The 26,267-nt window shown below is 42.8% G+C and overlaps 1 protein-coding gene and 1 pseudogene across 3 annotated transcripts in view; one reads left to right on the top strand and one right to left on the bottom strand.

The window, feature by feature from the left end:
• fto (FTO alpha-ketoglutarate dependent dioxygenase) overlaps positions 1-25,415 on the top strand; it is a 494,305-nt gene extending 468,890 nt beyond the window's left edge. For all 3 annotated transcript variants that reach the window (XM_070897991.1, XM_070897993.1, XM_070897992.1), the window contains one exon: positions 25,290-25,415. Coding sequence is in view for 1 of the 3 variants with exons in the window: in XM_070897992.1 (XP_070754093.1) it covers positions 25,290-25,309 (20 nt within the window). In the remaining 2 variants the exon portion in view is untranslated. The remainder of the gene's footprint in view (positions 1-25,289) is intronic.
• On the bottom strand, positions 18,526-18,807 carry LOC139279085 (U2 spliceosomal RNA; annotated as a pseudogene).
• Positions 25,416-26,267: the final 852 nt, after the last annotated feature.

The following is a 26,267-nucleotide window of genomic DNA, read 5'->3' as shown; positions in this document are numbered from 1 at the left end:
GGTGCGACCGAATTTCCACCGCACAGACTTTATTTACATCATAAACATTTTACTAGAACATACGTAACTCGGAAATGTGGGGAGGGCGGGGGGTTCTGATATCACGTGGGGAAACCAGAAACAAGTTCAGCTCGTCGGTCAATGGAATTTTAACGCAGCCAGCTCATTTTCATATTACTTCCGGGTTTGCCGCTGATTGCGCGGTAACAGGCCTGGTGCAGATTCGCATGACATGATCTCAACTCTAGTATTTAAAGGGCCAATCCAAAGATGGAATTTGGAGGAGTTTGGAGTTGGAAGCAAGAAAAGCAAGTGTGACAGTGGATTCTGGATGCTCAAAGGCTGTACCCCGCTTCAAGGATGCCTATCTTGATATACTGCTGGGGGCTGTGGGGAGCCAGAGAGAGATACTCTTACCTAGCAATGGGAGGAAGAAACCTGCAAAGAAGGCGTGGCTGCAGGTGCCAAGGAGTTCAGGAGCATTGAGTCACACTCCTGGATTCAGTGCAGGAAGCGCTTTAATAGCCTAACTAGGTCAAGAAAGGTAATTACAACTGCATATTGAACTACATCCTGCTGTGCAAAGCGTTTCCACTTCTCACCCATTGTCCCCCAGCTTGTACCCCTGCCTCTTCTCCCGATAGCCGAGTCTGCCCCTGCACAGGTGCAGGTGAAGCCATTGTGCTGGGGCCCTCAACGGGCTCCAAAGCCCAGAGGTCGTCGACCAAGAGCATCTCAGCAGTCAGAGCAAGGGTCTGAGCAGCCTGCCTGTACCACTGCTGAACCCACAGGGGTTGCATCACATAGGAGCGGTTCGGAAAAGTAAGAGTAAAGCTTTATAGTTACACAAGGGTATGCACGTGGTTGTATGAGAACATTTTATTTCCATTCTTTAGTAGAATTGCATAAATGTTATTAGTTTACACCACTTTCCCATCTTTCCCATTCTTGGATGCTGGGTACCTGAAGCGCATCTTCAGCATTGTTCAATCACACATCAGGTGGTCATATGGCATTCATTGTAGCACTGTGGGCTTCATTGGTCGGGTTTTAGATGGGTGTCATCAGCCACGTTTGAAGTGGGTATCCCTTATCTCCTCGCCGCCACCCCTTAAGTGTGCTTATAGATCCAAAGAGGTCAGGGAACTTGGATTGCCGCAGTACGAAAGCATCATGACAGCTCCCTGGGAATCATGCGCACACCTGCAGAAATATCTTTCTGTGATTGCACACCACCGTTCATTAAGTGGACGCCCTTGTGGTTTACGAATACTCCTGGTTGATATAGGATGCACGTATTGCCACCTATATGCAATCGATAATGCCCTGCACCTGTGGGAAGCCAGACAGAGACACAAACCTGAGTGCGCTCTCATTTTGACTGGCTTCATCGAAGTTCACATAAATGCCAGCCCTGTCAAACAACCCATCAGTCACCTGTCTTATATATTTGTGGGCCATCGACTGGGAGATCCTGGATATGTCTCTAGCAGAACCCTGAAAGGATCCGGAGGCAAAAAAAGTTGAGGTCGGTGGTCACTTTGACAGCCAGTGGTAAAACGTGGCCAGCAGGGATCAGGTCTTCTTCTAAGAGGCTGCAGATGTCTGCCGTCACCTGACGTGACAACCGGAGCCTCTGAAGCCTCTCAAGGAAACATACCCTCTGCCTGCACACCCTGGGTAGTGCCTCTTGTGAGCGGCATCCCTCTCCTGCTCGTCTCTCTGCTCTCCAGCTACAGGTCTTTCAACAGCAGACTGCTGCTGCCATTGCTAGTCATATTGCTCCTTGTCCGAGATCCATTCTAAGGCAACCCATCCTGATATCATTCAGAAAATCTCCAAAGTGTAGAAATTAAACGCTAAGCAAAAGTACGAACAAACCCTTGGAAACACAGACTAAACGGTGGCACAATTGAGGAACAGTGGAGGACTTTTAAGGAGCTCTTTCATAGTGCTCAACAAAAATATATTCCAGTGAAAAAGAAGGGCGGTAAGAGAAGCGATAACCAGCCATGGATAACCAAGGAAATAAAGGAGAGTATCAAATTAAAAACCAATGCGTATAAAGTGGCCAAGGTTAGTGGAAAACTAGAAGATTGGGAAAATTTTAAACGACAACAAAGAATGACTAAGAAAGCAATAAAGAAAGGAAAGATAGATTACGAAAGTAAACTTGCGCAAAACATAAAAACAGACAGTAATAGCTTTTACCGATATATAAAACGGAAAAGAGTGAATAAAGTAAATGTTGGTCCCTTAGAAGATGAGAAGGGGAATTTAATAATGGGAAATGTGGAAATGGCTGAGACCTTAAACAATTATTTTGCTTGAGACAATCACTATCACTAGGGGGGTAGTGCTGGACAGGCTAATGGGAATCAAGGTAGACAAGTCCCCTGGTCCTGATGAAATGCATCCCAGGGTATTAAAAGAGATGGCGGAAGTTATAGCAGATGCATTCGTTATAATCTACCAAAATTCTCTGGACTCTGGGGAGGTACCAGCGGATTGGAAAGCAGCTAATGCAATGCCTCTGTTTAAAAAAGGGGGCAGACAAAGGCAGGTAACTATATGCCGGCTAGTTTAACATCTGTAGTGGGGAAAATACTTGAAGCTATCATTAAGGAAGAAATAGCGGGACATCTAGATAGGAATAGTGCAATCAAGCAGATGCAACATGGATTCATGAAGGGCAAATCATGTTTAACGAATTTACTGGAATTCTTTGAGGATATAACAAGCATGGTGGATAGAAGGGTACCGATGAATGTGGTGTATTTAGATTTCCAAAAGGCATTCGATAAGGTGCCACACAAAAGGTTACTGCAGAAGATAAAGGTATGCGGAGTCAGAGGAAATATATTAGCACGGATAGAGAATTGGCTGGCTAACAGAAAGCAGAGAGTCGGGATAAATGGGTCCTTTTCGGGTTGGAAATCGGTGGTTAGTGGTCGGTGCTGGGACCACAACTGTTTACAATATACATAGATGACCTGGAAGAGGGGACAGAGTGTAGTGTAACAAAATTTGCAGATGACACAAAGATTAGTGGGAAAGCGGGTTGTGTAGAGGACAGAGAGGCTGCAAAGAGATCTAGATAGGTTAAGCGAATGGGCTAAGGTTTGGCAGATGGAATACAATGTCGGAAAATGTGAGGTCATCCTTGGAAAAAAAAAACAGTAAAAGGGAATATTATTTGAATGGGGAGAAATTACAACATGCTGAGGTGCAGAGGGACCTGGGGGTCCTTGTGCATGAAACTCTTTTGAGTTAACCTGCAAAACATAAAACATGTATCCGTGCCACCCGACCTGGATGACACACACAAGACATTTACAAGGCCCTTTTTTTTTTTTGGGCACTAAAATCAAATTTTTCCTTTTTCCAGTGCCCCCTATAAAAGGAGAGGGGGACACTAAAAAGCACCGGCAATTAAAACAAATTAAACTTTAAAACGTAAAATCAAATTAAAATTTGGTTGCCGGGCGTGATGATGCACTCCAGTCCCTCCGGTGCCCACCTCTCGCGGAAGGCCGCGAGCGTACCAGTGGACATCGCGTGCTCCATCTCCAAGGACACCCTGGACCGGATGTAAGAGCGGAAGAGAGGCAGGCAGTCAGGTTGAACGACCCCCTCGACCGCCCGCTGCCTGGACCGGCTGATGGCACCCTTGGCCGTGCCCAGGAGCAGTCCTACGAGGAGGCCCTCGGACCTACCCGCTCCCCTCCGCACAGGGTGCCCAAAGATCAGGAGAGTGGGACTGAAGTGCAGCCAGAATTTCAGGAGCAGCCCCTTCAAATAATGGAACAGGGGCTGCAACCTTGTGCACTCAATAAAAACATGGAACACGGACTCCTCCAGACCGCAGAAATTGCAGGCGGCCTGGGAGTCCGTGAACCGGCTTAAAAATTTGTTGCACGGCACTGCTCCATGCACCACCCTCCAGGCCAAGTCCCCGATGAATAGTGGGAGGACCCCTGCATAGAGTGCCCTCCATCGGGGACCCCCGCCTCCTCCGGACGGCAAGATGGTACGCCATGGCGTGTCCGGACGGCCGGCGAGGATGGCAAAGTTGAGGGTGTGCAGGAGCAGCCCGTACAGGAAACCCCTCCGCGCGGAACTGAAAGGCACGGAGGGGATTTCCCCGAGGCGGCTCAAGTTGTGAGGCGCCGGCCCCCGAGGGAGGTTCCGGGGTTTGGCGCCGATGAGGAATTCCGTCCGGACGGGGGTCAGTTCGGACGGGATCTCCCCACGTGCTTGAGCCTCCTCGATGCACCTAACGGAGTCAGGGCCCAGAGCTGTTTTTAGCGACTCGATGGCATCGGCCGCGTGGCGGACGTTGGCAGAGTTTAGGCGCCGCGCCAGCGTGTCTGGCGCCATCCAGCCCGCTCCTCCGCCATCGAGCAGGTCCCTGACCCTGGTCACCTCACCAGCCACAGCGCTCTCTTCCGACCGCCACATGAAACCTCGGCCGTGGAGGTACGGATTCCCGAGCAGCGGCTCCTGCAGGACGGCCGCCACTCCAGCCGGCGGAGAGCTGCGCTTGGTGGAGACTTTGTTCCAGACCCTGATGAGTTCCCTGTAAAAGACAGGCAGCTCCCGGAGGGCGGTCCTGGCACCCCCCAAGTTTCCTTGTGCATGAATCCCAAAAAAAAAAGTTAGTTTGCAGGTGCAGCAGGTAATCAGGAAGGCGAATGGAATGTTGGCCTTCATTGCGAGAGGGATGGAGTACAAAATCAGGGAGGTCCTTCTGCAACTGTACAGGGTATTGGTGAGGCCGCACCTAGAGTACTGTGTGCAGTTTTGGTCACCTTACTTAAGGAAAGATATACTAGCTTTGGAAGGGGTACAGAGACGATTCACTAGGCTGATTCCGGAGATGAGGGGGTTACCTTATGATGATAGATTGAGTAGACTGGGTCTTTACTCGTTGGAGTTCAGAAGGATGAGGGGTGATCTTATAGAAACATTTAAAATCATGAAAGAGATAGACAAGATAGAGGCAGAGAGGTTGTTTCCACTGGTCAGGGAGACTAGAACTAGGGGACACAGCCTCAAAATACGGGGGAGCCAATTTAAAACCGAGTTGAGAAGGAATTTCTTCTCCCAGAGGGTTGTGAATCTGTGGAATTCTCTGCCCAAGGAAGCAGTTGAGGCTAGCTCATTGAATGTATTCAAATCACAGATAGATAGATTTTTAACTAATAAGGGAATTAAGGGTTATGGGGAGCGGGCGGGTAAGTGGAGCTGAGTCCACGGCCAGATCAGCCATGATCTTGTTAAATGGCGGAGCAGGCTCGAGGGGCTAGATGGCCTACTCCTGTTCCTAATTATTATGTTCTTTCTCACTAGTGGTAAGAAAGCTGCTGTGAATATTGAGTATTTATTGCAATAATTCCATAAGTTTTAATCTGCTCCCTCTGTTCTTGTCTTGCTTTCAATGGCGAGTTTCAGGAAGCCCGGGAAACATGTGGATGCGACATTAAACTTAAAACTGTGCTGAAATATCACTCCAATTGAGCGATCAGCATATGTTAATAGGCAACCCACCTCTCCTGAGCATGTTGACGCAACAAGCCTAACGTGCTCGAGTTAAACGCAGAAGTCGGAGGGTTCCTGGCGCACTCACATTTGCCAGACTTATCCTCCCACTCGCACCCAAACCCATGCACTCCTCCAGGTTAAAATTCCACATAGAACAGGAGTAGATCATTCAGCACCTCAAGCCTGTTCTGTCATTCAACTAAATCATGGCTGATCTGTATCTTAATTCCATCATCCTGCCTTGGTGCAGAAATCCTTAATATCCTTGCCTGTCAAAAATCTATTAGTCTGTTTTGAAATTTTTGAGTAACTTAGCTTCAACTGCTTCTTGGGGAAGAGAGTTCCAAATCTCCACTACCCTTTGTGTGACTAAGTGCTTCATCACATCATCTCTGAACGGCCGATCTCCAATTGTTGAAATAGTTTCTCTCTATCTACCTGATCATCTAGTTTAATCATCTTAAACACCTCAATTAGATCACCCTCTTAATTTTCTATATTCAAGGGAATACAAGCCTAATCTATGCAACCTGTCCTCATAATTTAATCCTTTTATCCCCAGTATTATTCTGGTGAATCTGTGTTGCACCCCCTCCAATGCCAAAATATCCTTCCTGAGATGTGGTGCCCCGAACTGAATGCAGAACTCTAAATGTGGTCTAACCAGAGTTCTGTACAGCTGTAATATAACTTCCACCCCTTTGTATTCCAGCCCACTTGAGATAAAGGCCAACATTCCATTAGACTTTTTAATTATTTTTTGTACCTGTCCACAAGCTTTAGTGATTTCTGCACTTGGACACCTAAATCTCTCTGTTTTTCCACAGTTCTTAGCTTCTCATTATTTAGAAAATACTCTGAACTATCTTTCTTAGGTCCAAAGTGGATGACCTCACATTTCCCCACATTGAACTTCATCTGCCCACTCACTTAATCTATCAATGTCCCTTTATAACTTTCACCTCCCATTTACACTATTTACTGGGCATCTAACTTGGTGTCATCAGCAAACTATCTATTCCTTAATCTAAGTCATTTATAAACATAGTGAAATGCTGAGCCCACAGTACAGATCCTTGGGAGACACCACGAATCACATTCTGCCAAATTGAATACATGCCCTACGCTCTGTCTCCTACCTCCTAACCAATTCCTTACGCATATCAATAGATTACTTCCAGTTCCAAACACTCTAATTTTGTTAAGTCTTATATGTGGAACCTTATCTAATGCCTTCTGGAAGCCCCTATAAATAACATCCATAGACACTACCTTATCTACCATGTTTGTTACCTCCTCAAAAAATTCAACTAAGTTTGTTAGATGTGAATTACCCTTTACAAATCCATGCTGGCTCTCTCTGATCAGTTCATAATTGTCGAAATGCTCAGTCACTCTGTCCCTAATAACAGATTCTAGTAACTTCCCCACAACTGATGTTAGATTAATAGGCCTGTGATTTCCTAGTTTATCTATCCTATTCTTCTTAACTAATGGAATGACATTGGCAATTTTCCAATCTAAGGGAACAATTTCTGAATTAAGAGTGTTTTGGAAGATCTACAATTTGCTCACCTACTTCTTTTAATACCGTGAGATGGAATCCATCAGATTTGACTAACTTTAGTCTCATTATTTTCTCCATTACCATTTTTTTACTTGTATTAAATGTAATGCGGCCTGAAATTGCATGCTTCTGTCGGCGAGCTACTTGTGGAGGCACAACAGGTGTCGGAAGCTTGCCATGAATAAGTTGAATTTTTTGCGATCCTCGGGTCTCTGTTGTTGGGCACAAAAATTGTTCCCTGGCCTCATTTGATGCTTCAAAAATGACCTAAAGGAATTTCTAGGCTCCAGTGTCACAATATTGTTTCTGAGGTGCAATTCTCTATGACTTCTTACGAAATCTGGTTGGTGAGCAGAAGGGATGGCAAAGGACCTTCTCTTATTCCTACTGCATTGTCTCTAACAACAGACACCACAAATGGACTCCATTCAGGAGAACCCTCAATGTAGTAGGGAGCTGGAGATGATCTCCTGATGGAGGCAGCATTGCAGTCCCAGCTTGGCACAGAGGTCTTCATTTATGATTACTGTATTGCCCTGGACAACATAATGAATCCATCTGCTACATCAACTGATGGCATTGAGAGTAGTCTTGCAGGTAGTACAGTTTTAAAAAACATAATTCTAAAGCATGCTGGTCCATGTATGTTCAGCTAAAATGGTCAAATACAACAAAGTAGAAAATGCATGGGCAGGATCCAAGGTCATGACCTAGGATTCTGACCAAGGGCAGTAAACTCAATAATCTTCTAGAAATGAGAAAACAAATGGGGCAATATTTTTGCCTCCAGCAAGATCACACAATGTGGCTGTTTATCTCCAAAATTTGGAAGCCAGGTACTCAGGTAATAAATTGGCTATTTTGTCTTGACAACCAAAATTCCTGTATAAGATTCCATTCATTCTTCCAAAGAATAGCAAAGGTTAAAAAGAGGATAGAGTGATTTTAGTCTCTCCATATTGATCATGAAACCTTTATTTTCCAATTTCCTGCAGATATATCCTTTTACATTTTTGGAGAAGGGGCCCTTTTATCTAAATCATTTATAAATATGAGAATATGGTGTATAGCATGAGGAGACCTGACAAAGCAAAAGGGAAGAGGGAAAATGAATGAAGACAATTCTTCCTTGCCATTTATAGGCAAAAATACACAGTAGTAGGGATAAGACCAACTTCTAAATGCTTCTGCACAACAATAGCATAGCCAATCCAAAAGGGAAACTGGTGAGCGATCATCATTAGTATCAGTCCCTTGTGGTTTTCAATGTGCCCTTTGGTAGCTCCTTGTTGTTGGCACAGAGATAGAGAAAATGGAATCTTGGTAACACGGTAGTTTTACCGTTCTCAACAGGTGGGAAATTAATCTACGGCTGGTAGCAGCAGTGAACCAATGGTGGGGGTGGGGGGAAGGGAATATGAGCCCAGTCAGACCCACATAAATATTTGTGTTACTATCTTCATATTATGCTTGAAAGCATTGGATTTCTTTTAAAATTACTCAATGGCCCTGTTTTTATAGCTTGCTTATAACTTCCATTGTTTCAAGTAGAAAGGAGCATTCACTGGCTGCAAAATCTCTCTTCCTTTGTCCAATTGACATTTTTTTGACATAAAATCAATTTTTGCACAATGAGTTTTTACATAGAATAAAAAATCACTGAAAAGGTAGACTTCTCGATCTGGCGGTAAAATCGGTTAGTTGTATGATTTACTTACAGCTGTGTTGACATAAAATGTTGTAGGCCACAATTTATAAGCATCTACTATATATGATTTTTATAGGGTTTGAGAGATATTCAAAAAGCTAAGCACCAAGTGAAATGAATGACTAGTTAGCAGTTTTACAATTCTGAACACATCTTGCAGCTTTATGAGCACTCAAAATCCTCTTAAAGCATGTCCAGCTTACAGAGCTATTGCTTGGCTGAACTTGCTGTAAAGGCGCAAAATCAACCCTCCTCGTCTGTTTATTGCTTGACCCCAATGACCAACCTAAGGCTGCCTGAAATAAACTCCCTTTATCAGTCAAAGGCTCCACCTTGCATCTTCTATACTTGGGAAAGACAGGTTTGTGTTGTGTGTCAGGGTTGAGGGGGATGAGTTGTCAGGTCGAGCATTCAGATGTTATCTACAGATATGACAGGTAATTTGTTCAGGGAGCACTCTGGGATGACAAGCTATAGTGCCGTTGTAAAACATGGCACCTGAGAAGTATGCAGGTTTGTGGAAATCAGAAGCTATTGTGGCCCTTTGTCTCCATCTTTTTGTTATGTGGCTCTCAGGTGTGTGTGTATGTGTATGTAAAAAAGTGTTCTGATAGCTTTCAATTTAGAGTCCAGGAAGCACTGTGGCCTGAGGGTGTCCTTCTTTGACCTGATAAGCTTTGGGTCCAGCACCGACCGGGCTTGATTGGCGGGGTCCTGCTATTTGTGGGCCAGATAAAATCACCCGAATTTGGCTATTTGTGAAACAGTATGCATCTGTTATAGTTCAACTGCACTGTGCCCATCATTCAGCAACTATACAGGTAAAGTCTCTTTCTATTGAATATAAACCATTTGGTTAGTTCACAATTTTTAAATTCTTTTTTAATGTTTGTAACCAGCACGGATGCATTTTTTTTTAGCATTAATCACATTATAGAATATGTATTTTTATTCTCCTGCTATTGTGGGTTTAAAAAACAAACCTTTACAAATGTTAACATTTAGAAAACATGCAACCCTTATTTTCCATACTTTGAATCCCATGTATACTTGTGCACCATTATAGCTGATTTTGTAAAAGGTAGAGCCAATAATATTTGTGAGTGTTTGAGGCTTTAGGAATTCTGCGGGTACGGTGAACTTAGCTGGTTAGTCAAGTTGTTTGTACGGTTTTTAAAAAATGAAAAATGCTGGAAATATACAGCAGGTGAGTCAGCATCTAGAGAAAAAGCAAGTTAATGTTTTGTGTCAAACTTTTCCCTAGTTCTGAGGAAAACTTCTACTTGAAATGTTAGCATCTTTTCATTTACAGATACAGCATTTTCCATTCTTCTTTCAGATTGTCAGACCTTGTAGTTTTTTCTTTTTCTTTTTGGTATTTATGTGTGAAATTCTGCTGAGTATACCCCTAACATTCGCATTATGAGCACTGTATCACAGAATCGAAGAAACTCTGGGGTTTTCTGATTAAGCATAAATGCTGTATCGTACTCAATTTAAGCGGTGATATTTGCACCGAGAGGAAGATACCCGGCATGAAAGCCTCAACCTTGCAGTCTGGGATTCATGAAGCACACAAGACTTTAATTACCTTGCACCCTACTTTCAGTGTAACATTAATGCTCAAATGCCATGGCAATTTCTAAAATAGCTTTGAGGGTGAAATTCACCTTCAGGGGAAGGGAGTGCATTCTTTTTATGAAAAGGAAAATCAGGTGGGATTTTAACGGCCGGACAATCTGCAACGGCCCGATTTGCGCCTTCGCTGAAGTTAAATTTCACCCTTTTTGTTTTTTAAGTTACCTGTATATAATATGTTGTGATACTTTATTAACTGACTTTCCTGTAAATTGCAAGTAACAGTCACCTGACACATACCTTGCATTGTGGTTGGTTGATTCTTCCAGACAGAGTGATGCACATTAGATCAAGGAGCAAGTCATCGGCATTCGTCTTTTTTTTTGGTCTGTTTGGAATATTGATATGAAACTTGTTTAAAACACTGCTGTCAGTCAATTAATAAATTAATAAATATTCATTTTTCTACTGTGAACAGGGTGGTTCTGCGATTTAAATTGTAACCCACATGCCATGTTTTTTGCTGAAATCTTTCTTTGTAAATTCTGCAGGGAACACTACTACAGCAGCCATTGACAATGACAACTTTATACTGTAGGGGCTTTAATGATTTTGAATAGACATGTCTATTCTCACACAGCCTTTTAAAATTAGCGTTTTCTCTCTAGACTCCTTTCATGAATGGCAAAGCATCTCAAGAAGAGCTATCAAAGCAGTATCTCTAAATGGCTGTGCAGCTAGTGTGTTTATAAATTAATCCCTTTGCTTACAAGAGTGAGACAGGCATTTAAATACATAATTAGTGCTACAAACTATGGTAATTAACTTATTAAAGAAGATCAGCTAATGGCTTGCTTGGTTGTTTCAGCTGCCCACAGTATTATTGTTGTTGAAGGTGTACCTAAGAGCATATGATATTCCTGTTGGGTGTCATTGCAAGCAAGATCCTGGATATTTAGCCAGTTTAGACTCTCCAACAATTTCCTTGGCCTTTGAATTGATAAGTTTATTAATTTTTATGAAGGCTGAACCCATTCTGACGCCTAATGCAAAATGCTGCAAACCAGAGAAGGTCACAGGCTTAAAGCCAGTGAATATGCCAAGCAATATTACAATAGCAACAGTAAATTAGGAAGGCAATCAAAGGCAATTACCCGTGATGAAAACTGTGTGCCTATTCAAATGCTGAAGTTAATTAAAGATCCCTTTTTCTCCCACAACAAATGAAGAAGGGGGATAGCTCAGAATTATGGGCTGTGTCTAAGTTCATTACCGTGTTGAAGTGATATATTTCAGAAGGACTAGACTAGTGAAATTTGCATTTGAAATAAAATGTTTTATTTTATAGGAAATCCCTCATACCTAAGCCCGGTATGGAGATTACTGGATTAGGCAAAATAACTCACCCGCAAATCCCAAGCCTATGAAACTGAATGGGTGATATTTTCCTATATCAACATATTGCACTCTGTGGTTTTATTCATGTCTAATGCTTACATTATACAAGGAAAATACAGCAGAGAAATGAAATGTAAAATTCAAACTTCACATTCATAGAATAGGTTTTAATCAAAAGGAATTGGCGCCAGCATTTTATTTCATGCTACATCTTGCTGACAATCGCACATAATTCAATCATCCGGATCTCATCTAAAATGGATGAAAGGGTGCTTAATATAGCTGGCCCCTGCACGCACCAAAGTCAGCAAAGGCCACTTGTTTCAACAAGCAAACATGTGAGCAGAGCTTTAATTTCTCATCATTGAGGACAGGCCTGCCATTTTGATTTAACAACATAATTTAAAATCTTAATCAGTACTGCACAAAAAAAATGAGTGGCGAGGACCTTTTACATATTGCCGTGGCTTTTTTGGCTACCAGATTCAATGAATTTTGAAACAGATGGTGCGAAAAGGAAAGGCGACAGGGTATTAAAATATTTTTCTTATCACAGCCTCTTAGCATTAAAATGTGACAGATTCATCAAAGGTTTTCTTAACCTTATCTGCAGTTGTCTGAAGGATATCACCACTGTGGAGATCTTGGAAGTACTTCTGTGCAGCATAAGTGATATCTTGATTGACACATCTTCAAATAAGACCCTGAATAGCTTTCCATATTGGCCTCAAAATAATTCAGATGTCAAATTACATCCAGCAGACTACCTGACTCCACTAGGGACGTTGAATAAATTTTTTAAATATTTGGGGAAAATATTGAATTTTTGCATCAGGTCATGGATTGATATATTTTACTAATAAAAGAGGTCACCAGGATGTTTGCTGATGAAAGACTGCAATGACTTTTGTTGTCTAGAGTCAGCTGGGATGTCTTAGCAGTACAGACCCAAGTTGGGCTGACCTTTGTGCCTGTTTCAGTTCAGGCTGTCCTGTGGCTTTTAGCATCATCACATTTTGTTACTGCATGTCGGGTTTATGTTCAGCTGTGAACAAGTAAACAATTGAAGCCTTTTCACACTGACCGTGCTTATAGCTAGTTTTGCCTGGGCACAGTATTTCTTAACCCCTCGCACCCTGTTCATTCCAACTGTCAAAGGAAATGAATCACCGATTCTGGTAAGAATAGAGGTATAGTCTACCCAGGGGTAAGGCCTTTTCTTGCTTTGGAGAGATTGATAGATTTTTGGATACTAAGGGAACCATGGGATATGGATAATAATGCAGGAAGGTGGAATTGAGGTAGAAGATCAGCCATGATCTTATTGAATGACGGAGCAGGCTCGAAGGGCCGAATGGCCTATTCCTGCTCCTATTTCTTATGTTCTTCTGTTCTTTTCCTACCTAACTTCCATGTAAATTAGTTAGAGTATTTAAATATATAATTTGAGGATCCTGTCTTTGTCAAACTTTTATTTTGTGTTTCAAATGCTATAGCTGTGCGTTGTCTTTAAGTCATTTACTGGAACAAACTTACTTATGTTTGAATAAAATACCTCCAGAAATGAATGAAACCTCTGCATCTGCTTGTATGCCTGTGCCTGTTCATCTTCATTTTAAGGACAAAAGTAAATAATGACTAATGAATGTCGTCCTGTGCAATTAGACCTTTGAGATTGTTGTCATCAAACCAAACTATCACTCAAATAAAATTTTAAAAACTGCAAATGCTGGATATCTGAAACAAACACAGAAAATGCTGGAAACACAGCTGGTCAGTCAGCAACTGTGGAGAGAACAGATATGTTAACATTTCATGTGTGCAGCTCTTCATCAGAGCTGATTTCTCTGATGAAGGGCTGTATGCCTGAAACGTTAACTTATTTGTTCTCACAGTAGATACTGCCTGACCTGCTGTGCGTTTCAAACCATCACTCAAGCAGCCTTATGTCAGTGTCGATATAAAATGGAAGCAAATTATTCAACATTCTAGCAGAGGTTTTGGGTTTCTTTTGAAGTTCAACAGTGTTGCATTTAAAAAGCACTTCTTCACAATTACAACATAATAAGCATATTTGCATTAACCAAAGCATTAAATCACTTGATATTATAAATAAGGAAGTCACTGAATTAGCTGATGTTAGCTGGTACAGTGATTTGGGTGATGCATTTGACCTCATTGTTCATTGTGGTTAAAGGGGTACACTATTGTTAATCATGGCCTATTAGGCTGGGAAAATCAACATGGTTCCCGCTCCTGGTCACAATCCGGTGGTGACTCCTACAGGGAATACGCAAGCGGATGTAGGGTAAGGACAGGGTCTAATGCTCCCATGATCGAATATTTTGCCACCACTTACTGTTAAAGTCCACTCATTGACAATGGTTGTTGGGGTGAAATACTGAAAAGCAACTGGCACCCATTCAAATATAATTTACATTTAGAGTGGACGTTGCCCCATTGTCTTAGTGAGATAAAAACACCAAATGATCTGGTGCCAGGCTATATTGACTAGAAGGTCCCACGTTCTTTCCCCACCCTGTACTTAGTTCGTGATTGCAACTACAGAGCAGTTGGGTACTACAGTTGGCATTGCTCTGAGGAAAAATCACCAAGAGTCCTATCTATGATCATTACCCATTGCCTTTTACAGGCCAGTGCATGTTGGTCACTATTGGCTAATGACAGGGTCAAGTTTGCCTAGGATGCCCTCCAGGTTGAATAAGCCTCTGACTCTGATCATCTAGACTCACACTGGAAGATTAGCCATGTGAGGTACTTCTAGCACCTGTAGAACAGTACCTCAGCAAAAGTCAGTACATTCAAAAAAAAAGGAGTGGAGCTCAGTGATTCCCTATACTCCGCATTGTTTTTTTCTTTCCAGAATAGTTCAGTGGAGCAAACAACAACAACTTGCATCTATATAGCACCTTTAACGTAGTAAATCGTCCCAAGTCGCTTCACAGGAGCGTTTTAAAACAAGATTTGACACCGAGCCACATAAGGAGAGCTTAGGGCAGGTGACCAAAAGATTGGTCAAAGAGGTAGGTTTTAAGCAGTGCCTTAAAGGAAGAAAGAGATGCAGAGAGGTTTAGGGAGGGAATTCCAGAGCTTAGGAGTTTAGCAGCTGAAAGCACGGCCACCAGTGGTTGAACAATTAAAATTAGGGATGCTCAAGAGGCCAGAATTAGAGGAACACAGATATCTCCGTTTGGGGCGGGGGGGGAGCAGGGGCAGGGGGGTTGTGAGGCTGGAAGAGATTACAGAGATATTGATGGATTTGAAACCTGGATGAGATGTTTAAAGCCAAGGCCTTGTTTAACTGGGAGCCAATGTAGATCAGCGAGCACAGGGGTGATGGGTGAATGGGACCTTAGAGGAATTTCGGCCAAGTGGGCTAAGGGAAGGAAGAGAAGTGGCAGAGGCATCTAATCGAATGATAACAACCTTAGCGACAAAGAAATCCATGAGCTCCTCACACTTGTTGGAGGTAAGGGTGGAGGAGATAGGTGAAAGAGATTAAAGAAGATAATTTGCAGTGGAGAAAAGAAGCCGGGAATTATCTTTGCATTCCAGAATTATCCTGGAATAGTGAGAGGTTTTAGCAGACGAGAGCAGGACCCGATAGTGCTTTATGTGGTCCAGCCAAATCTAGCAGTGAATGGCTAAACCAGTTGTCCATCATATCCGTTCAAGTCTGCGTCCATCGACTTCAAGAAGCAGAGCTGAGAGCCGTACCAGGGGGAACAGCCAAGGTGAGAGAGAGTAATGGTTTTAATGGGGAATAGGGCATCAAAGGTGATGGTGAGAGTGTGGTTCAGCAGATCGGTAGCTGCAGAAATGTCATGGTGAATGGAGAGCAAAGGATAGACAGTTGGGATTTTGAAAGTGCTTTTCCGGGGGTGGGGGCGCGCACAGAAGGAAACAATGTTGGGGGAAGGGGGATGTGGATGGAGAGCAATACAAGGAAGTGGTCAGAGATGGCCTTATATGTGATTGATACGATAGGAGTAGTGAGGCCAAATGAGATGGCAAGGCAGTGGCCGTGAATATGGGTTGGGGAGTTTACATGGAGGAGGAGATTAAGGTAGAATAGGAGGGCAGTGAACTCAGGAGAGAGAGCATGATGAATTGAGATGGAGTTTGAAATCACCAAGGGTGAGAAATCGCTCGTCGCAGAGGCCGAGGGAGGAAAGCAGAGAAGATAACTCGCTGAGAACATTTTTATGGTGCTTTGGTGGACGGTATAGAACGAGATTTTAAACGAGGGGTGAAATAAGGTGAGATGCCCAAAGGAGGAGAAAGTGCCAGAGGAGTAAGGGGCCAGGCTAAGCTGTGATTTGGTGATAAGAGCCACACTGCCATCGCGATGCGCTGGGCGGGGCAAGCGCTAGACGGTATAAACAGGAGACTTCTGGCTTCTGACCAGACATCAATTTGATGCCAAAATCAGTGAACTGTAAACTCCAAATGAATGTTTTGATATTTTCTGTTCGAGAACAATCTTATCCAATTTATTTATTAATGGCACCAATATTTATCAACAGATTCAGTGAAGACAACAATAGAGTTGCTTGTCTGATAGTGGGGCTGGATTTTGCGGGGGGTCAGTGGGCACGATGGATGATGGGCCGGGTGGTAAAGTGTTTTTTTCCCCAGCGAGTCGGGACCCTGCTGTGAACCTGCCGCCACGCGCCTTTATTTACCGAATGTCGGGTCATTCGGCGTTGAGCAGACCCGACACCCAGTGGCGGGAGAGGCAATTAAAATAATTAGTGGCTTGTCTGCAGCCACTTATTAATGTTTTTTTCGCAGCTTTTTGGATTTGACATGTCACCCGCCGGTTTCCTGCTGTGCCTAGACCTCGTCTTGTGAAGCTGTGGTGGGAAGTCAGTGGACATTGAATCAGCTGATGTGTTGACAGCTTCAAATGTCAAGTCAAAGCTTCCAGCTGATTGAGAAATGCTGATTAACGACTAGCTTCTCTAAACAGCATATCCACTGCAGATTCACCATGCTGCAAGTCTTTACACAAGTCTTCATCCAATCTGACCTCATTACCTCTCCCACCATTGCCAGATCGCTTCTGTTATCTCTACTTCACCAATATCTATTCCATCAGCATGGGTGCCCTTTAAATTCTCTCACCTTGGCTCTCAGAATCCCACCATGATCAGCCCAACACCAGTATCACCAGGCACACCAGCATAACCACCCTTCTCCGCAATCAATTGATGCTGCACAGGAAACAGGGCATCAGCTTCCAACCACATTGCTGCCAGGGATGGCCTCACCATGGCTACATTTACTCACTTGACGCTGTACACCCTGTATGTCACATGATGTGCCATGTTGGTATCACCCCACACCAACACCATAAAGCATCTCTACAATGCCCAAGCCATTCCTTTCACACTCATCACTATTCACTGCAACTCACTAAGCCACTTCCAAAGGTGTACACAAATCTGTCCAAGAACACAAAGTGTTGAAAATAAAGGTTTCAATGTTTGACACCACATAACAGAAACTTTACATGAACGTTGGATAAAAGACCCAAGTGCCTACCCTTGTGTGTTGTTAGTTGGCATGATAGGACAAGGATGATGGCTAGTGAGATGGGGATGTGATAATGTAGATAGAGAGGGATGCTTGGAGGTGCAAGGTAAGTTGGTGTGAGTAAGAATGTGCAGGAGTAGGGTAGGGAAGGCAGAGTGATGGGGATGTGATGAGTGGCACAGCAGGATGAGTTTGAGTGTGGCTTTGCAGTAACCTTTCGTGATTTACTGGCATCATTGAAAGATTTGTGCCACTGCAGCCAGCTCCTCCTGATAACATCCCTGCTTGTGCACTCCTGTGCAATGTGCAACAAGACTGGGGAGGTCTCTTCCCCGCATTGGAAGTGAAGAGAACCTCCCTGTGCGATGTGACTCACTGCATTAGAATATGGAGGGAGTTGGGGAAGAACCTGGGTGCAGCCGGTCACCTCCGTGCAGTGCGCATCAGTATTTTCAGCACCTCAAAAGAAAGTTGCCAATCGTCCCTTTAAGGAAACCGGCTGATGACGTGTCATCAACTTACGTCATCAGATCCGCTTCCTTTTAGTTGGCTGGTAAACACATTGGGTGGGCTTAACAAGTCCAATCACGGGAAATTCATTTCAGAGGCCGGGATAGAGACAGCAGCGGAGTCGGGACCTGTCACCGTCCTCGCCTGCCACGGACCTACCGTGGTTTGTAAAACCCAGCCCGTAGACACTGATACTTGTACATTTTTTGGAGACTACCTTGAGTTTATATTACAGTAATTCGAACTCACAGTGGCATAAAAATAACCCATTAAAAAATCAATTTTCATTCCTGTATGAATTTGGGAATAAGTAGCCTATGCTGCTATAAACTAATAAAAAGTGGGCACAGTGATATTTAAAAGAAGAAAGGAAGGGGTCGAAATTGCTTTCCGCCCAAAACGGGGCGCACCTATCGATTTAAATTTTTTTTTATTGGGGCAGAGATTTGAGTGATAATTGCAGTGTTGCTTTTTTTTGCAGCCGGGGCAGTGCGCACTCCCCTTTAAGGGCGGACACGGCGTCCAGCAGAGGCAATTTATTTTATTTTTTTTTAAATTCGTAGCCAATCTTTCCAATTCTTTGTCAAATCACAAATGCCAGAGGTCACCTTGCACATATCAAGGATCACTCTGCGCCAATGCTCTTAGCCAAAAGGCCTAGAGCCACTGCACCGTTCCTGGAAGTACTGCAATACCAGGTTCGTGCCATGGAGGTGGATGGGTCAGGCCCCCCACACACCTCCGTGGAGGTGGATGGGTCAAGCCATCCCACCCACCTCCTATTTCCAAAAAGCATAGGAGAACCACCTTCCTGATCCAGGGAGAACCACTTTGGGGTCATGGTTACTCCCCTGTCAGGTCAGTTACGCATGATCTTAGCCAAAAGGCCGACTGATAAGAACAGATACTACACTTGATCTTAGCCAAAAGGCCGAGAAGCGACCAGTTGGAGTTGGGAAGGAGGAGGATATGTGCCAGTCATGATATTTCACTTCTCTGCCTTTTGTACCCTACGGCCTACAACTATGACCATTAATTGTCTTCTAACTGTATCATGAAACCCTTGTGTCACTTCTTCTACTACCAGGAGCTCCACTGCTCAGGAAACCATTCTAACCTCTTTTCCTTCTCTGGATGTGCCACTAGCCCAAGAAGCAAGAAATGCAATATCTGGCAAGACCTGATACTTCCCAGCTTGAACTATTAATTATTCTATCCTGACCAAGACACCAGTTAGGTAATACCTCCCTGAGAGGAGCGTTCAGTATTTAGTTTCATCTGCCATAGTACTGCCCATTTATACATTTTGTCTTGGTCCTTCTATAATTCTTTGGTTACTTCATCTAACTAAACTTTCCTCGTTGAATAATCTGCAAATCTCATCATTTTATATGAAGTTTTTGAATTATTTTTTTTATTTGCTTATGGGATTTAGGTGATGTTGGTAAGGCCACATTTAATGTCCATCTTCAGTTGTTCTGAGAAACTGATAGTGTTCCTCTTGAACTGCTGCAGCCTTTGCAGTGATAGTGCTCCCATGATGGTGATAGGCAGGAACTCCAGAATTTGGACTCCGTTATGTCCAAGTCATGATGGTATGTGACTTGAAGATGGCGGGGTTCCCACAACACCGTTGCTCGTGCTCGTTAGTGGCAGAGGGGCAATTTCCCGCGGGGCAATCTCCCACGCGGGGTGGAAAGGGGATTGCCGCCGGTCGGTAAGGGGTCAGTGCATGCCGGCAAGGCGGGAAGACGGCCGTGGCGGTCCCATAACTGCTCCAAAAATAAAGGAGGGCAATTTAAAAAATGTCGGCCTTTCTGCGCCGACCGAGCGGTGATTGCTTTCCGCACCGTTGCCGCCTCTTTGAGGAGGTAATGGCTCTTTAAAAAAGGGGCAACTTTGGCCCGAATGGTTTGAAAATAACACAGAATCATCCAGCTTCTGAAGATCCTGTACCTCACCTCCACTCAGCATTTAACCGTTTTTCATTCTCTATTCCCCCCCCTCCAATGAACTTGGAAACTATGAAATTGGCCAAGGAATTATCAAAACAAAAATGTTTAAATAATTTGTCACAATATTTTCTGGTTGAATTGGTGTAGTAATGACCTTTGACCTCTAGATATCCTTAGTAGACTTTGTTATGATGTAGTACTTAGTAAATGTGCTGGTGGCAGCCTGCAGCAGAACATCAATAACTGCATTGGCCTTTTTTTTTATTATATTGACAGGCTGTCCAGTTTGAATGGGTTGGATTCTTCATGTTGTGTCCAATTGCTCCTCCAATCACACTGAGACATGTAGCAAATGGTGGTGGTGGGGGATGAAATTGTATAGAATAAACCTGTTAATGATTGCTGTTGAGTAACGATTGTCTAGCCAGTTAACTACTGATGTTTGAAGTACCTTCTCAATACCACAGAAGATGGTTCCTATATAAAGCGATATCATCAACGTACATAAATACCTTTGAATGTCGCTTTTATAATTGCTGTTCCTGTGCTCATTGAATAACTGCTCCAATTTAAGTGCATAATGGGACTTAATTTCCTAAGCATTGCTCTTTATATAAAAAAAAGATCTTACCTGATAGTGGTTCCACACTGCTTGTTTAAATTCTGCAGCTATTCTCAGGACTTTTATTCAAAGCATCTGGAAGTGTCTCATTCATTATGCTGAACTTCAAATGTTTTGGTGAATTACATTGCCAAATTAATATGAGAATTTTTGTCATATACCTTCATCTGATGCCTGATTTTGATAATTTTTTTAACATAAAATGATTAGCATTTAAAAAAAATAATGGGGTGACTTTTTGCCCAGCCGTAGCGCCGCTACCATTACAAGTGCATACGGACCCGGCGAGGCCTTGCACCAAAAAACGACTTTTCCGAGCTGTCAAGATTTTTCCGTACAGATCTTCCGCATCCCCGGGAGAAGGACATCCGTGCGGGAGAGATTGGGCTATTTGCCAAACTCTTGCCCAGCGAATGTCCTTCAAACTTTTACGCCTGGTACCAACACTTTAAAAACATATAAAAATTAAATCTAAACACTCATTTTTATATTAAAAATCCTGTCTATTAAGGCAAGTTTATTTTTAACCCTATTAAGACACACTAAAAGTAATTTCCAAAAAATATATATTTTTTCCTAAAACATTCAATTACATTTAATTTCTATTAATTTTAAATATATGAGATGTTTTATTTATTATGTGTTTCGGTGTATTTAGGGGTTTTACTCATTGATAGTAATGGGAACTCGTACAAACGGAGTTCCCATTTTTATCAATGAGAATATTGCAGAGTGATTGGTGGTCCAGGCCCATGTGACTCCAGCATATACGTACATGAAAGACATCTCCACCTGCACTGCGCAGCGAATCTAGGCCTCCGACCGGAATCCTCCGGGACCACCAGGTACTTTTGTAGTTTTTCTTCGGGTAGGAGGCGTTTGTACGAAGGAAGCCTTCGCCCGCAATTTTTCCCCCAATGTTTCAGGTCAATGACCTTTCATCAGATCTGGAAAATGTTACAGATGTACAAAGGCAGGGAAAGGAGGAAGGGGAGGAAAGAACAAAAGGGTAGGTCTGTGATAGGGTGGAAGGCAGGAGTGATGAAATGACAAAACAGCTAACATTTTCCCGTTCTGACAAAGGGTCACCGGCCTGAAACATTAACTCTGTTTGTCTCTCCACAGATTCTGAGTACTTTCAGCATTTTCTGTTTATATTAAAGGGATGATGGTGCAATACAAAATGGATGGTTATGGCACAAGTAAAGAAACAAAAGATGGGTCTAGAGGAGCTGTAAATGTAGAATCCTTACAAGAACCTGCCCTCTAGAAAAAAATGGAGAAGTGGTTCTGAAATTGTTGAATTCGATGTTGAGTCCAGAAGGTTGTAAAGTGCCTAATCGAAAGATGAGGTGCTGTTCCTCAAGCTTCCGTTATTAAATACGATTTTATTTTTGAATTGTGTTTGTTGGAGATTGTAATAGAAGTAGTAGTGAGGTTGGGGCAGCATCAAACAAGAAATTAGGGATGCGGGCAATAAAGATACAGCAGTTATCATGGGCGACTTTAATCTACATATCAAACTGGTAGCAATCAAACTGGTAGCAATACGGTAGAGGAGGATTTCCTGGAGTGTATTAGGGATGGTTTTCGAGACCAATATGTCGAGGAACCAACTAGAGGGCTGACCATCTTAGACAGGGTGACGGACTAATTAACAATCTTGTTGTGCGAGGCGCCTTGGGGAAGAGTGACCATAATATGGTAGAATTCTTTATTAAGATGGAGAGTGACACAGTTAATTCAGAGACTAGGGTCCTGAACTTGAGGAAAGGTAACTTCGATGGTATGAGACGTGAATTGGCTAGAATAGACTGGCGAATGATACTTAAAGGGTTGACGGTGGATAGGCAATAGCAAACATTTAAAGATCACATGGATGCACTTCAACAATTATACATCCCTGTCTGGAGTAAAAATAAAACGGAGAAGGTGGCTCAACCGTAGCTAACAAGGGAAATTAAGGATAGTGTTAAATCCAAGGAAGAGGCATATAAATTGTCCAGAAAAGCATCAAACCTGAGAACTGGGAGAAATTTAGAATACAGCAGAGGAGGATAAAGTGTTTAATTATGAGGGGGAAAATAGAGTATGAGAGGAAGCTTGCTGGGAACATAAAAACTGACTGCAAAAGCTTCTATAGATATGTGAAGAGAAAAAGATTAGTGAAGACAAACGTAGGTCCTTTGCAGTCAGATTAAGGTGAATTTATAATGGGAAACAAAGAAATGGCAGACCAGTTGAACAAATACTTTGGTTCTGTCTTCACGAAGGAAGACACAAATAACCTTCCGGAAATAATAGGGGACCGAGGGTCTAGTGAGAAGGAGCAACTGAAGGAAATCCTTATTAGGCGGGAACTTGTGTTGGGGAAATTGATGGGATTGAAGGCCGATAAAATCCCCGGGGCCTGATAGTCTGCATCCCAGAGTACTTAAGAAAGTAGCCCTGGAAATAGTGGATGCATTGGTAATCATTTTCCAACCATCTTATCGACTCTGGATCAGTTCCTATGGACTGGAGGGTAGCTAATGTAACACCACTTTTTAAAAAAGGAGGGAGAGAAAACGGGTAATTATATACCGGTTAGCCTGACATCAGTAGTAGGGAAAATGTTGGAATAAATTATTAAAGATGAAATGGCAGCGCATTTGGAAAGCAGTGACAGGATCGGTCCAAGTCAGCATGGATTTATAAAGGGGAAATCATGTTTGACAAATCTTCTAGAATTTTTTGAGGATGTAACTAGTAGAGTGGACAAGGGAGAACCAGTGGATGTGGTGTATTTGGACATTCAAAAGGCTTTTGACAAGGTCCCACACAAGAGATTGGTGTGCAAAATTAAAGCGCATGGTATTGGGGGTAATGTACTGACATGGATAGAGAACTGATTGGCAGATAGGAAGCAGAGAATCGGGATTAATGAGTCCTTTTCAGAATGGCAGGCAGTGACTAGTGGGGTGCCGCAAGGTTCAGTGCTGGGACCCCAGCTATTTACAATATACATCAATGATTTGGATGAAGGAATTGAGTGTAATATCTCCAAGTTTGCAGATGACACTAAGCTAGGTGGTGGTGTGAGCTGTGAGGAGGATGCTAAGAGGCTGCAGGGTGACTTGGACAGGTTAGGTGAGTGGGCAAATGCAAGGCATATGCAGTATAATGTGGATAAATGTGAGGTTATCCATTTTGGGGGCAAAAACACAAAGGCAGAATATTATCTGAATGGCGGCAGATTAGGAAAAGGGGAGGTGCAACGAGACCTGGGTGTCATGGTTCATCAGTCATTGAAAGTTGGCATGCAGGTACAGCAGGCGGTGACGAAGGCAAATGGCATGTTGGCCTTCTTAGCTAGGGAATCTGAGTCTAGGAGCAGGGAGGTCTTACTGCAGTTGTACAGGGCCTTGGTGAGGCCTCACCTGGAATATTGTGTTCAGTTTTGGTCTCCTAATCTGAGGAAGGACGTTCTTGCTATTGAGGGAGTGCAGCGAAGGTTCACCAGACTGATTCCCGGGATGGCAAGACTGACATATGAGGAGAGACTGGATCAACTGGGCCTGTATTCACTGGAGTTTAGAAGGATGAAAGGGGATCTCATAGAAACATATAAAATTCTGACGGGACTGGACAGGTTAGATATAGGAAGAATGTTCCCGATGTTGGGGAAGTCCAGAACCAGGGGACACAGTCTAAGGATAAGGGGTAAGCTATTTAGGAGAGTTGTTGATGCCAGTTCATTGGATATATTCAAGAGGGAGTTAGATATGGTCCTTACAGCTAAAGGGATCAAGGGGTATGGAGAGAAAGCAGGAAAGGGGTACTGAGGTGAATGATCAGCCATGATCTTATTGAATGGTGGTGCAGGCTCGAAGGGCCGAATGGCTTGCTCCTGCACCTATTTTTCTATGTTTCTAGATTGAGATAAATAAATGGTTGGGCAGGGTGTTAGGCATAGTTCCAATACATATCAGTACTGTTAATGTTGGGTCAATTGTCCTGGTCCAGATGTCAAAAGGATGACAATTATTTATAGTACAGAAAGCAGTCCAGAGTATTTACACATTGTAATATGCTGCAATTCAAAACCCTGAACTAGGCCAAATGTCCATCTTGTATGCAATTGTTACTACTTTGTGGGCTGATGATACCCCTATTTTACTGATAGTTTCAAAAGAAATGAATTGAGTAGTTCAAATTTTGACAAAGAATTCCTGCTCATAATTCCTGATGTAATTAATGAGAACACAAAAGCAAAATACTGCAGATGCTAGAAATCTGAAATAGAAACAGAAAATGCTGGAAATACTCAGCAGGTCAGGCCATATCTGTGGAGAGGGAAACAGAGTTAACGTTTTGTGTCGAGCTTTCGTCAGAAATATGTAATTAATGAGTATTGTTTTTGTAATTTCTACGTATCTCATATAAAGTGAAGATATTGGGCAAGTCCCTTGGAATGCTAAAGGATTGCATCAACAAGGCATGGTTAATATATCCTGTGCGAATCTTTTGGTAACGGGACGTTGCATCTGTTCAAATGGGAATTGAAGGAAAAAACAGTCTATGAAGCACCTTGGCACACATTTTTCTACTTTAAGGTGCTCTTTAATGAAAGTTGCTGTTGTTTGGTCACTGGACATTGCAATTCCAATGATCTGGTGAAAAGTGATGAGAACCACTCAATACAAAGTCTGCAGTTTGAGACAGCTCCAGAAGAAATGTAGCTCTGTTCCTCTGCTGCCACCCTCTTTCCAGTCATCTGAGGTCATTTCTAAACTGTATACTTCCAACATGGATGAGGTCTGCGTGCTATGAATTATTCATAATTACATGTTTTTGGATTTGTTACAGAGGAAGATGGTAGGAGCTGAGTTCCAAATCTATTTCCAACTCCTCAGCTGAGATAACCCAGTCTAACCGGATTTCAACTTTCTGTAATCAACATTGTCACTGTAATAAAAGTTTGATATAAAGAGATGACTTGTCTATTTGGTTATTGGTTAAGAATAGCTCTACACAAATAGGAATTAGGTGAACTCTACATTAGTTTTATCCTGAACCAAATGATGCATCTGTATATACAGAGAGAAATGTAGATGGATTGATTCCTGAATTTGTTTAATCCACATGAGTCCAAGAACCTGTTAATGTCTTTCTGGGCCACGAGTGAAAGGCAAAGTCAGAACTCCCTGAAGGAAATGCTGTATGGATTTAAATGAGGTAAGAGCCAGCTGGGGCCGATGTGTTAGCTGTAGTAATTGTACATTTCAGAGGATGAAGTTAATTATGGGGTGGGATTCAATGGCCAGAAATGCCTCTGCATCGAAAATGGGCACAATCTACAGGGAAGGGAGCACAAGACAGTTTTTCTGGTGAGAGTGCACATTGCCAAATTTCAGGTATGCCTCCTAGAAACATGATGTTGATTAACTAGAGTCCTGCCCAATCCCTGGGGAGGAAGTGAATGTGAAGATGCAGTACTTTGACTGAATTTCTGGAAGGAATGCAGCAACTCCAGAATGAAGCAAAATATATAGAGCACAACAAAATCTGACTAACAATACAAGCAATACAAGGAATCTGTGCACTGGGTAGCAAAATTCTAAACATGTTTATCAAGAATGAATTTACGACTAAGATCAGAACATGTGGAGTGATGGGACGAATATGATAGCAAGCTGGCCACAAAATGGAAAACAAGGAATAGGGATTAAAGGTAGTTATTTGGATTGGTGGGAAGTGGTGTTTTGCAAGGATCGGTATTGAGACCAGTGTTGTTCACCATTTATATAAACGATTTGGACTGAGGAATCGGAAATACAATTTCAA

This window comes from Pristiophorus japonicus, chromosome 13, assembly GCF_044704955.1.
Source record: "Pristiophorus japonicus isolate sPriJap1 chromosome 13, sPriJap1.hap1, whole genome shotgun sequence".
Taxonomy (NCBI): Eukaryota; Metazoa; Chordata; class Chondrichthyes; family Pristiophoridae; genus Pristiophorus; species Pristiophorus japonicus.
Note: the sequence above shows the minus strand (reverse complement) of the source record. Positions and strands in the feature narration are given on the sequence as shown.